Source organism: Lissotriton helveticus, chromosome 2_1 (assembly GCF_964261635.1).
Source record: "Lissotriton helveticus chromosome 2_1, aLisHel1.1, whole genome shotgun sequence".
Classification (NCBI taxonomy): Eukaryota; Metazoa; Chordata; class Amphibia; order Caudata; family Salamandridae; genus Lissotriton; species Lissotriton helveticus.
In genome coordinates this window covers 1,625,029,246-1,625,041,999 of record NC_136059.1, presented here as the reverse complement: position 1 = coordinate 1,625,041,999, position 12,754 = coordinate 1,625,029,246, and the positions used below count along the sequence as shown (strand labels likewise).

General features: G+C 47.8%; 1 protein-coding gene across 1 annotated transcript in view; it reads right to left on the bottom strand.

The window, feature by feature from the left end:
- The window catches only part of LOC144818807 (protein NipSnap homolog 3A-like), a 199,392-nt gene extending 187,336 nt beyond the window's left edge, over positions 1–12,056 (bottom strand). The window contains exon 1 of the mRNA XM_078676577.1: positions 11,825–12,056. Coding sequence (XP_078532703.1) covers positions 11,825–11,881 — 57 coding nt within the window. The 5' untranslated portion in view covers positions 11,882–12,056. The remainder of the gene's footprint in view (positions 1–11,824) is intronic.
- Between the last annotated feature and the right edge of the window lie 698 nt (positions 12,057–12,754).

The following is a 12,754-nucleotide window of genomic DNA, read 5'->3' as shown; positions in this document are numbered from 1 at the left end:
ATCTGTCGCCCTTTTTAAAAATCGGCACCACCACTGCCTCCTTCCATGATGCCGGGATACGGCCAATAACAACTGCCCTAAACACATTTAGCAGTAAAGGTGCCCATACCTTAGTATTGTGCCTAAAGAAATCCAAAGGTACTGCATCAGGGCCAGGGGCTTTTAATAATATGCCTTTCCTCAAGGCATCCTCCACCTCTTGCAAAGTGAGCGAGGAGCTCAGAGACAAAGATATCTGTGAGGCCACCAGATCCCTAGTGTCCTCCAGTAAGCCCTGAAAGTGAATTGCATTTGGGTTAAAGATTTTTTCAAAGTGGGCTTCCCATGATTCACCTGTGATCTGCATCACAATATTATCCCTAGCATCGCTCGTAAAAAGTGGACGATTAATTACTTCCCAGAAGAGCCTACTATCTTTTAGTTCCGAGGCCTTCTCTAGATCTTCCCATGCGAGGTTTTTTAAATCCTGCTTCCTTAATTTGATGGCCTCTTTGTAGGCCATTCTGGACGTTCTAACCAACTCTTTGTCCCTTGGTTTTTGTTTTAATGCCATTTTTAAGGATCTATGCGATGCAGAGCACACGGCATCAAACCATCTGGGGCCCTTTGATTTATTTTTCCCAATCGGTTTTTTGAGACGGTCAGCTACATGCCCACATAAAATTTCAAAATTCCCTATAACTTTTTCAGGGTTGGCTGTAGGCGATAGACATGACTCAAATTCAGAGCTATAGGCATTTAGGATCTCTGCCTCTAGGCTAACAGCATCTATTTTACCCCATTTAAGGATGATGCCTTGATTCCTGTTATATTTTATGGGTTGCTCCCAAACTGGATGTTTGGATTTAACAGGACAAAGCAGGGATAACATTAGAGGATTGTGATCACTGGCAGCATTTACAATTACCTCAAGCTTGTCAACATAATGAAAATAGCCACTAGACACAATTGCGAAATCAATGAAACTTATCGAGCCTCTACTTCCCTGAAAGGTTGGTATTGGGGATGAATTTGGGACAACCCAGGGCTCCACTATACATAAGTCGTTTAAGATGATGATATTATTTAAAGCATCCCCTGGGGTGTGTGTTTAAAATGTGTCAGGGGTTGTTCATGTGAGTCCTTCAAACCACACACATTCGAATCACCATGTCTATACAATGAGCAATTGAAGTCCCCCACCCAGATGATAAAAAGTAGGGGCTGATCACAACGTGCCTGGACTATTGCTTCCTCCAAGCTCGATATTATAGATGTCTCATTATCATTAAAGATATTATAATACCAGTTGACCAATACCAGCGGCTCCGGAAACAAATTTTCCAACATAAGCAATTGGTACCATGAGGTGTCAACTCTCTTAGATGGTTCAAGTTTACATAGTTTAAGCGAAATTGCTGTCATTAACCCACCCTTTGCCCTCCCTGCTGGTGATGGCACCGCCGGGACGTTAAATGGTTGAAAGCCATCAATGTTCTGGGGTGTTCGGCTCCATGTCTCCTGAAGACACAAAATGTCATGGCCACCCACATAATCCAACCAGGCCTCATCCTCCAATCTGGTAGCAAGTCCAGCGATGTTCCATGAGATCAGACGCAGCCTTGATTCACATAGTTTATCTCCAACTAGTTCTGATCGTGCTACCAAATCTTGCCTTAGGGTAGATAGATTTGAATCACTTTCTTGGGTGGTACGGACCTCTGAGTCCTGGAGATTAGTAATCTGTTCATCACATACAGGCACATCCTCCATCAAGTTATCATTCCCGCTTTCCCCATCCTCCCTCTGGCTCAGCTCTACTATTGGCAAAACATTTCCAGGTGGACTATGTAGTGGTCAATCCAACTCCTCCATACCCACAAGTGGATCAAAACGATTTCTTAGAGGAATATTATATGGCATCCACCCCAGATATCTGTATATCAGCAACAAGAGAGAAAGGGTATGAGTGGACACTCCTAGACCCCGGACAGCTTCATGAAAAACAACAAAGGAGTGACTTCGTGAAAGGAGGTATGGAAAGAACCTAGGAGAAGAACAATCTCGGTTCCATTAAATCTGTGGTAATGGTTATGTAAGCCAATACCCACTCATGCATTGTGTCTTAATCTTGGTCTATGTGATGCTAGCTGTTCCACTAATGTACCGTCTGGTACATAGCTCCCCCTCTGGAGGTAACGATCTGCAACGGAGGAGCTCTTCTCTTTTAGAAGGACCCTCACTCACCACTAGTTGGTGACATGCTTCATCATCGGGTCCCCGCTAGGGTGACCGAATATCACCCTAGCGTGCTACAACGCCTGACTACAGCGGAGCGGGATGTGGTGAGTGGAACAGTGCCCAAATTAGAAGTGACTATACGTGATGTGCTAGTGCAATTTTAAAAAATGCGTAGGTTGTAACCTTTACAAAAATTTTTAATGATGGTCAACCCGCATTAGCTAAAAACAAAGTGAGCGGACTAACCAAGATTCTGAGTTAAGGAACCTGAGTCCTAAAAATTGGTCGACATGTTTCTGCTGTTTTTTAGTGCTTTTTGCTCAGCATTCTTCAGGACCTAATATCTAGTCCTCCGGTGGTGTACGCGCGCTAAGGCGTACCCTCCCGAGAGGCTCTAAATGTGAAAAAACTATTTAAATATAAAATATGTGTGAAAAATCACACATCAGTAACCATGTTCAGCTCATGCCATTTGCAGAAACTATCATAGAAACAAAAAACGGGACATATACATGCCCCTTCCGGGAGGGACCTGACCAGAACGTAGGTTACGGGCGGGGAGCCGCGAGTGCCGAATAAGCCACCGCGTGAAACATACCCGCCTCACCGAAGGGGCATTTATATGTCCCGTTTTTTGTTTCTATGATTGTTTCTGCAAATGGCATGAGATGAACATGGTTACTGATGTGTGATTTTTCACACATATTTTATATTTAAATTGTTTTTTCACATTTAGAGCCTCTCGGGAGGGTACGCCTTAGCGCGCGTACACCACCGGAGGACTAGATATTAGGTCCTGAAGAATGCTGAGCAAAAAGCACTAAAAAACAGCAGAAACATGTCGACCAATTTTTAGGACTCAGGTTCCTTAACTCAGAACCTTGGTTAGTCCGCTCACTTTGTTTTTAGCTAATGCGGGTTGACCATCATTAAAAATTTTTGTAAAGGTTACAACCTACGCATTTTTTTTAAATTGCACTAGCACATCACGTATAGTCACTTCTAATTTGGGCACTGTTCCACTCACCACATCCCGCTCCGCTGTAGTCAGGCGTTGTAGCACGCTAGGGTGATATTCGGTCACCCTAGCGGGGACCCGATGATGAAGCATGTCACCAACTAGTGGTGAGTGAGGGTCCTTCTAAAAGAGAAGAGCTCCTCCGTTGCAGATCGTTACCTCCAGAGGGGGAGCTATGTACCAGACGGTACATTAGTGGAACAGCTAGCATCACATAGACCAAGATTAAGACACAATGCATGAGTGGGTATTGGCTTACATAACCATTACCACAGATTTAATGGAACCGAGATTGTTCTTCTCCTAGGTTCTTTCCATACCTCCTTTCACAAAGTCACTCCTTTGTTGTTTTTCATCCACCCCAGATAGTCATCTCCCTGGATTCTTGGTCTTGGGTCATTAATGGGTGGTTGCATAAAGTTGTTATTGTTACATGGTGGTCCCCTAACGTAACCATCACCCTGGTACCACATTCCCGGGTGATTTTGGGTCGGCCATGCAGCCATATTTCTATGTGTCCACCTAGGATATGTTTCACTCTGGAAGCTCAACCCAGAATTTTTATGGTACGGATTCGGTGGAGCATAATTCAGATTAGGGTAAAAGTATTCCAAACCTATGCATTGGATATCTCCAACTCTAGCAAACCTTGGTTTACGGCAAATCATATCTTTTACCCAGGTGTCCCTGAAATTAATCAGGATGCAATCCCCCTCTAGATCCTTCTTACTTGGTCCCACCCAGGGGGCTCTTCGCACACTGAGTATTTTTGTTTTAGAGTCAGGGGGAAGTGGCCTATTATTATTAAGCCAGAATGTTACTTTATTTATAAGGTCCTGATTTGATTCCGATTTATTAGGCATGACTGCTGGGACTCCTGTCAGGATTACCATAAAAGGGGCAGAGTCTGGAGGTAAATTTATAGGAAGTAATTTCTTTTTGGATACTCTGTCACTATCGACTACAGTTCCCTGCAATGGAGTTGGTTTAGACCCAGAGGTGACTGCCTGCTTAGATGTAGTTGCATCAGACGATGATGCTGTGGCTGCCACATTTTGACTTTGGGACCCCACAGTGGCCACTATTGCAGGTTTGGTCCGTACTGATGGTACGGGTTTAGTCCGTACTGATGGTACGGGCGCTAACTGGGGGTCCACAATTGTGGGTGTTTGGGGAACTTTAATTGGATTTTTCTGACCCCCTTTCTTTGATGTAATGTTATTACCCTCCGTCTCAAGTGATTTACTCTTATTAGCCAATGTTTCAAGAGAGTGAGTATTAAGTGAGATGAGGTGTTCTAGTTGATCTAGTTTTAAATTAACAATTTGCGTTCTCTCTAAGAGGGGCAACAAAAGGTTTTGCACCAATTTCTCAATTTTTCCCAATAGTTCTTCATTATTATTTGAGCATGGAAAGGTTCTCTGTCCCACATCGCCTGAATGGGTTCCCTTTTGCTTGGGTACATTTGCCAAAACTCTTGGTGCAACTGTCTTAGCTAGTTTGGCTCTACTTCCATTCCTATGGTTCCCCCTTCTTTTCCGTTTAATGGGTTGTGTGACTACTTGGTCACAATCTAAGACTTGGGATTGCGTAGGAGTAGACCCATTGATGCTCAAATTACAGTATTGAGTACTATCCCCCGTAATACTTGATGGTATAGGGGCTTCATCAGGGCAGCCCCCTAGATCTTCAATCGTGTTTGGCTGGGTTTCGGAAATTACTACAAGAGTTGGGCTGGCTTCCAAATTATTTTCTGTACTCCTTTCAGGGGTAGTTGTTGAGCCAATTCGTCCCAGAGAAGAGCGTTTCCCTGTTATTAAGTGTAGTGACAAACGCTTTTCAGTAAGGGCAATTTCTTTTTCTAAAATCCCCGTAGCCCGGATAATAAAATCATCTAAGGTTCCAGTTGCTTTCCCATTATTCGTCTTTACAGTTACCTGCCTACCCTTCCCTGAGCGTAAGGACATCATATAAATATAGAAGGTACAATTTAAAAATCAAAAGCGACGATAAGTCTTTATCAAACAAGTACCTATTAATGGGAGGAAGTCCTCAAGTCCCCGATGAAAGAGGGTGGGCCCGACCCGACCTTGATCGTCCTTGGACGGCCTTAGACGGTCCCGCCCTTGTCCCGGGCTTCTCCCGGGACGCTCCTGCGCGCTCCCGCGCCACGGGTGGAGACCTTCTCTTAAATAGGTGGACCTATAGAGTACAGGCGGGGCGTGGTGGACAGGGAGAGCGGCCAGATGGCGTGAGTTTCCGAGGCTTCTGGACCTTGAAGTCCGGCCCCACTCGCTCGCAGCCCTGCCCAACGCACGCTTTGCGGGGGTGCAGTGTCCGGGCTTCCCAGGCGATGAAGGTGCGCAGCGGGACCCGCGGAGCGGGTACCGCAAGTTGTAAAATGAAGAAAAGGGTCTTTCAGCGCCCTCGAACAGCAGATAGATTCGGTAGTATTTCCCACGGCGTCTTCTCCTCCCCAGCCTTTTCAGGTGTGCAGGCGGGGCGTGGTGGACAGGGAGAGCGGCCAGATGGCGTGAGGCGCGGGTTGCCGAGGCTTCTGGACCTTGAAGTCCGGCCCCACTCGCTCGCAGCCCTGCCCAACGCACGCTTTGCGGGGGTGCAGTGTCCGGGCTTCCCAGGCGATGAAGGTGCGCAGCGGGACCCGCGGAGCGGGTACCGCAAGTTGTAAAATGAAGAAAAGGGTCTTTCAGCGCCCTCGAACAGCAGATAGATTCGGTAGTGTTTCCCACGGCGTCTTCTCCTCCCCATCCTTTTCAGGTGTGCAGGCGTGGTGGGCAGGGAGAGCGGCCAGATGGCGTGAGGCGCGGGTTGCCGAGGCTTCTGGACCTTCAAGTCCGGCCCCACTCGCTCGCAGCCCTGCCCAACGCACGCTTTGCGGGGGTGCAGTGTCCGGGCTTCCCAGGCGATGAAGGTGCGCAGCGGGACCCGCGGAGCGGGTACCGCAAGTTGTAAAATGAAGAAAAAGGGTCTTTCAGCGCCCTCGAACAGCAGATAGATTCGGTAATGTTTCCCACGGCGTCTTCTCCTCCCCGGCCTTTTCAGGTGTGCAGGCGGGGCGTGGTGGACAGGGAGAGCGGCCAGATGGTGTGAGGCGCGGGTTGCCGAGGCTTCTGGACCTTGAAGTCCGGCCCCACTCGCTCGCAGCCCTGCCCAACACACGCTTTGCGGGGGTGCAGTGTCCGGGCTTCCCAGGCGATGAAGGTGCGCAGCGGGACCCGCGGAGCGGGTACCGCAAGTTGTAAAATGAAGAAAAGGGTCTTTCAGCGCCCTCGAACTGCAGATAGATTCGGCACATTGCCCGGCTGAATGGTCCTACCTTGCCAGCACAACCCACGTCACAATGGGTCATTCCTCGCCGTTTCTACAATTTGTAAAACTAGTACCACCACTCCTCTGCACTTAATGCACTGCATAGTCTTGTCACCATCACTGGTACAAATGTGCCTTTTAACAGACAGTCACAGTCACTTGTTTGTCATTCCTGTTTTTCCTTTTTAATCATTGGCAAACCCAGTAATGTGTTTTCTATGCCTTTCTCTTCCCCTTCCTTCCTAGGCACTAGAGGCTTATACTGTTTAAGCATTATTAATGTCCTGATGATCCCCATGATTACTTAGTGGGATCGAAACGCCGTCGACATTTCTGAGCACCATATACATAACAAGCATTTACAATGCAATGGTTTCGCCTTTGGAAAAGTTAGAGCTATTGGCATTGTAAATGACAAAATTTGTATTTATGTGTTGGTTTTGAAAACAGATAAATAAATGGCAGTGTCATTTACATTGCCATTAGCTTAATCTCTGCAGTCACTCTGCAGTCCCTAGCACTCCATAGCACTCCCTAGTCACTCTGCACTCCCTAGTCACTCTGCACTCCCTAGCACTCCCTAGCCCTCCCTAGTCACTCTGCACTCCCTAGCACTCTGCACTCCCAAGCACTCTGCACTCCCTAGTCACTCTGCACTCCCTCGTCACTCCGCACTCCCTAGCACTCCCTAGCCACTCTGCACTCCCTAGCCACTCTGCACTCCCTAGCACTCCCTAGCACTCTGCAGTCACTCTGCACTCCCTAGCACTCTGCACTCCCTAGCACTCTGCACTCCCTAGCACTCTGCAGTCCCTAGCACTCTGCAGTCCCTAGCACTCTGCAGTCACTCTGCACTCCCTAGCACTCTGCACTCCCTAGCACTCTGCAGTCACTCTGCACTCCCTAGCACTCTACAGTCACTCTGCAGTCACTCTGCACTCCCTAGCACTCCGCATTCCCTAGCACTCCCTAGTCACTCTGCACTCCCTAGTCACTCTGCACTCCCTAGCACTCCCTAACACTCTGCAGTCACTCTGCACTCCCTAACACTCTGCAGTCACTCTGCACTCCCTAGCACTCCCTAGTCACTCTGCACTCCCTAGCACTCTCTAGTCACTCTGCACTCCCTAGTCACTCTGCACTCCCTAGTCACTCTGCACTCCCTAGTCACTCTGCACTCGCTACTCTGCACTCACCACTCTCTACTCTCTACTCTGCACTCTCAGCTCTGCACTCTCAGCTCTGCACTCTCAGCTCTGCACTCTCAGCTCTGCACTCTCAGCTCTGCACTCTCTGCTCTGCACTCTCTGCTCTGCACTCTCTGCTCTGCACTCTCTGCTCTGCACTCTCTGCTCTGCACTCTCTACTCTGCTCACTCACTACTGTGCACTCACTACTCTGCACACTCACTAGTCTGCACTCACTAGTCTGCACTCACTAGTCTGCACTCTGCCCTCACTACTCTGCACACTCACTCTACACACTCACTCTGCACTCTGCCTTGCATCGCCTTGTGCAACGTACAGACAACGCAACACCTTTTATAAATCCGGGCCTCGGTATTCAATTTTACACAGAAATCAATTCAGCAAACACATTCTGCAAAGTCTGCCTTCCATCCAACATAAACAGCTCCACGCCGACTGCAGCCCCACCGCATGCAAATTAAAAGGTCCACTGGATTGTGGAATAAGTGATTGACTCTGGACAGGTCACCGAGGGCAAAGGAACGCAGCCACGCTGTCTTGTGACCAGCACAACACCGGGGATGCGAAATCAGCAGAGCAATACTTCCACGAAAAGAAAGCCATTCAATTCCTGCCCGATTTTAGGAAGGTGCCCGATTTCATACGATATCCCTTTTCCCTGATGCGGCGGATATGTAAGAGTGCTATTTGCGTTATATTGAAAAACAAATATTAATAGCGTGTTCTTCACTGAGGGGTCTGGAGCCTCACTGTGCTCGACTCCAGAAGCCCCAAACTGATCCGCCCAATGCACACTCCTTATAATATTTCAACCACACAGTCGAAAACGCTCTCTGAAACTCACGACCGAGATAATACAACCTCAATAAAAACAAGAAAAGTGAAATGGTGCAGCCCACCCCTGCTCGGAGTAGGGAGCGGGTCGGGTCTGCGTCCTCACAGGGAGAGGGAGCAGGCTGGTGTGACGAAGGATGCCGGCCTGGAAAAAAAAATTACATCCGCCCACCGCCGCATGACGTGGCGGAAAGCCTAAAAATCGCAGGAACGCCCACGAATCTGCTCGCAGAATGACGAGCAGATCTCTGTTCCAATGGCTAGCCTCCATTTATGGAGCTAGCCAATGGAACAGAGGGGCCGGACTACACACACATACTCTAGACAAAAGATTTTGCCTGCGCGAAACGCTGCTTGCGCAGCTTTCGACAGGCGAAACCTAAAAACGCATACCTTGTGTTATATGCTTGTAATGGTGTTAACTGAATTTCTGTTACATTGCTAATCACGGAAATCTGAAGCTTTTGCCTAAAAGCCCTGCTTTGTTTGTTTGTTATTTCTTCACTATGCCAATTTGTATGTGTTAGGGTACAGGCTTGTGCCCCACTACTAGTGAAGTAGTGTGGCTCACTGGTTAGAGGCGGCAGACCCGAGAGCAGAGGACGGCCCGGGACCAGGGTTCGATTCCCGGCGCGGCAGGTTTCTGGACCAGGGTCAGCGGACTCGATAATTCTCTCGCCTCGGTGCCCACTCTGATCAGCGATCACACTCGGCAACTCTGGGCATTAGCTTGCCTCATCTTCACTAACGGCCCCACCAGACCGCCGGGGATGCCTGGTCTCACCCTGGAGATACCCATTAAGGGACCATCTCTCAGGGAAGCCAGGAAGGGTTTCGCAGCGGTCGAAGCGCCTTGGGACCCTACGGGTAAGTAGTGCGCTATATAAATGCCTATACATTTACATTTACATTTACTACAAAGAATTGTTGAAGGAATTTTGTCTCTGATCTTTCCAGAAAGTAAAAGATAGAGACCTCTGTCCGGCTGGACATGTCACAACTAATATAGTACCCATTGTGTCTATATTTATTGTTTTCAGAATATTTCTTGTGCATGGGACCACTGTTGTTTTGAAAAAAAAAATTCTAATCCACAAGGCACTTCGGCAGCTCTGTAACATGTCTTAGTCCCAGAAGTATTTCCCCCAGTCCAATGGCCTCATTTATGAAAAGTGACGCATCGCTGCGTGAAAACAGCGATGCGTCACTTTTCATTGCGCCCTCCTTGCGACACCAATGATGCGTCATATTTACAGTATGACGCATCATTGCGCAAGGAGTTACAGATACGTCGGTATTTCGGACGTATCTGTATGGCGCAAAAGTGACGCATTGCTGGAGTGTGTCACAAAAATGACGCAACTCAGGGAATGTGTCCTTTCACATGGGGCAAGCCCCATGTGAAAGGGCCTGCGTCAGTCTTACGCCTGCTGTGAGGCAGGCGTAAGAAATTGACGCATTTGTGTCCTACAAGTGGCGCAATGAAGTCTTATAGATTTCACTGCGTCACTACTATGACCTTTTCTTGTGTCAGAACGCCCCCCTGCATACATTATTCCTGGCGCAGGTATAATGTGGTGCAGGGGTTTACAAAGTGATGCATCTACCTAGATGCGTCACTTTGTAAATATGGCTCAACAAGGCGCATTTTTTACGCTGCTGGTGCGTCACAAAAAGTGACGTACATCCTCATAAATGCGGCCCCAAGTATTTACTGTTTCAGTCGATGGTTTGTAGTCTTAATAACTTGGGAACTACAAGTTCCAGAATGCAAAGAAAATGCCTGGCCTGGATAAGCTATTCAATTACAGTGGGTCAGTTTCCAATCTAAAATAGAGCGAAAGGAAGGTGAAACTAAACAGTTATCAGATGGGGATGGGCAGCTAAATATGATACCTTCAGGCCATAAGGGGGCCATGAGAAGAACGAGACAGCGACCCCTCCATCCTGCGAGGAACAGTTGGTATCCTGACAGCTGGGGGTTGGCCTTACCTTGCTCCATGGCAACACAGGTGCAGCAACCAGTAAAATGTTTTGAGCCGCAGCCCCAATAAGGAAAACACAGCACCGAATAGCGAATAAGACAGCACTGTGATACCCGGAGGCTGGGGATTGTTTCAGGATGGGTGTCAGCAGTGTGCCCTTAACGGCGCTGCACACGGTTAATCACCCGTAAGTTAACCCTACCTGTGTGCCGCATAACATAATGCGAATAAACTTGTGACCATTTTTTTCCCACAAACGAAATGTGGTCGGCTTTATTTTAGAGATGCAACTGTATGTTTGTCACACAGTATTGTGTGTTAAACTTTGCCACATACTAGAGGGGCTAGGGGTGGAAACGCTAAGAGGTCAGCGTACAAGGACGCATATGGCAAAGGCATTCATTAACAGAGCACAATGTCCAGAACTCAACAAGATGAATACTAGCTCTACAGGGAAACGTTTCCCAGATACTAATGCCTTTGTTGAAACAAATAAAGTAGCAGGTTCGGATCAGTCTACTCGAAGCACGTGGAGAATCAAGCAGATCATACGCAAAAAGGAGAGGAGTGGGATGGTGTCCAGTGGCTAAACCACCGAAATTAAACACGAGGAACCATGTTCGAAGGCGGTCCTCAGCTCAACAACCTGCGATTCAGTACCTAACAAATCCAGTAACAGTCTGGCTCTGTCGTTGCGCTCCAATGCCCATGGGCCGGGTTAGCGCTATATAAAACATAAGCAAAGTGAATAGAACAGAAACAGAAATGTGTGCGGTTAGATTTACAGACAGTCACGAACATCGTACCCCTTGTGAAATTTGGCTCACGATTTGAAAACGTAAGTAAACAATGTGAATTAAAATGTCACTTTCAGTATAAGTGGGCCACCATTAATCCTCCACCCTTCCACCGCTGCTACTGTCTGCAGGCTGGCATTGCGAACGTGCAGAAGTACACAGAGCCAAGCCACCTCCCCCACGCCTGCCTGCTGCTGCTTCCAGTAATGTAGTTTCAGGCTGCAGTCCACCTTCTCAACGTCTGCCTGATAATGCGACTTCCAGTAAAGTCGTTTCAGGCAGTAATTAAAACCGTTGCGAGGTGGAGCTACTGTAAGCAGTCAGGGAGAAAGCACCGGGGATTCCAACAGTGGAAGCCACCTGTGCCAACGCTGACAGTTGATTTCGATTCACCGCTCGCGCAGTCTGGGGGCTTTGAAATCTGTTAGTTACCTCGGCTCGCGCCGCTACCGCCGCCATTCCCCTCAGCAGGCTCCGAGTGACCATCATTGTACCGTTGGCTGGCGAAGCGAAAGAGAATGTCTGGAAACAGCACTTGCCACTGCCTAAATTACACGCCGGAGAAAAGCCTAACCTAGCCTGCCCACTGGGGCAGTACAGCCACCTCCCCCTTAGATTCTCTGCTACCCCCACCCCACGTCGCACAGCACTTTGCCTTCTGCCGTCTTCCAGTGTACGGAAGCCGAGAGAGCACAGAATATTCTGCCTAAGCACAAACACAGCGTAAGCTGTTGTCAAACCCCTCATTATCATGGCGAGACGACTGGCGCGATTTTAATGTGCAAATAGTTTACCGTGTAAACATGTTCAAAATACATTGGACTCGAAATTTTCGTTACACTGTAAACAAAGAGCGAAACATACTAAAAAGAGCCACGGCAATCGGCATATTAATTGTTTTTTAGGTCTGGCCTGAGACCTTTATCTATAACCTTATGTGATTAACAGAAAAATGTATTTCAAAAGTACTTCCAGGTGTTGGCTATCCTAATTATAGCATTTGGTTGGGAAGAACTTCAATTAAACTTTTTAGGTCGAGCCTGGGTAGGCAGGCACTGCTGCAGGCAAGCTGTTATTGGAGAATGGAATTGAGGCCTCGTCCACTCTCCGCCCATATTTTTAATTGGTTTGTTATTGTCCCTCCTAAATGCTTGCTTCCATTCGTTATTATGCTTGTTAGTATTGTATTGTATTGTAATTGCATTTATATAGCGCTTACTACCCCTGACGAGGCGTCAAAGCTCTTTTTCGGGGAGTAGCACGCTACTCCGGGACCCATAGAGGATTAGTGTTGAATTAGTATTTATTTATTTATTTATTTATGCATTTTTATATAGCGCGGACTTTACCCGAAGGTGTCAG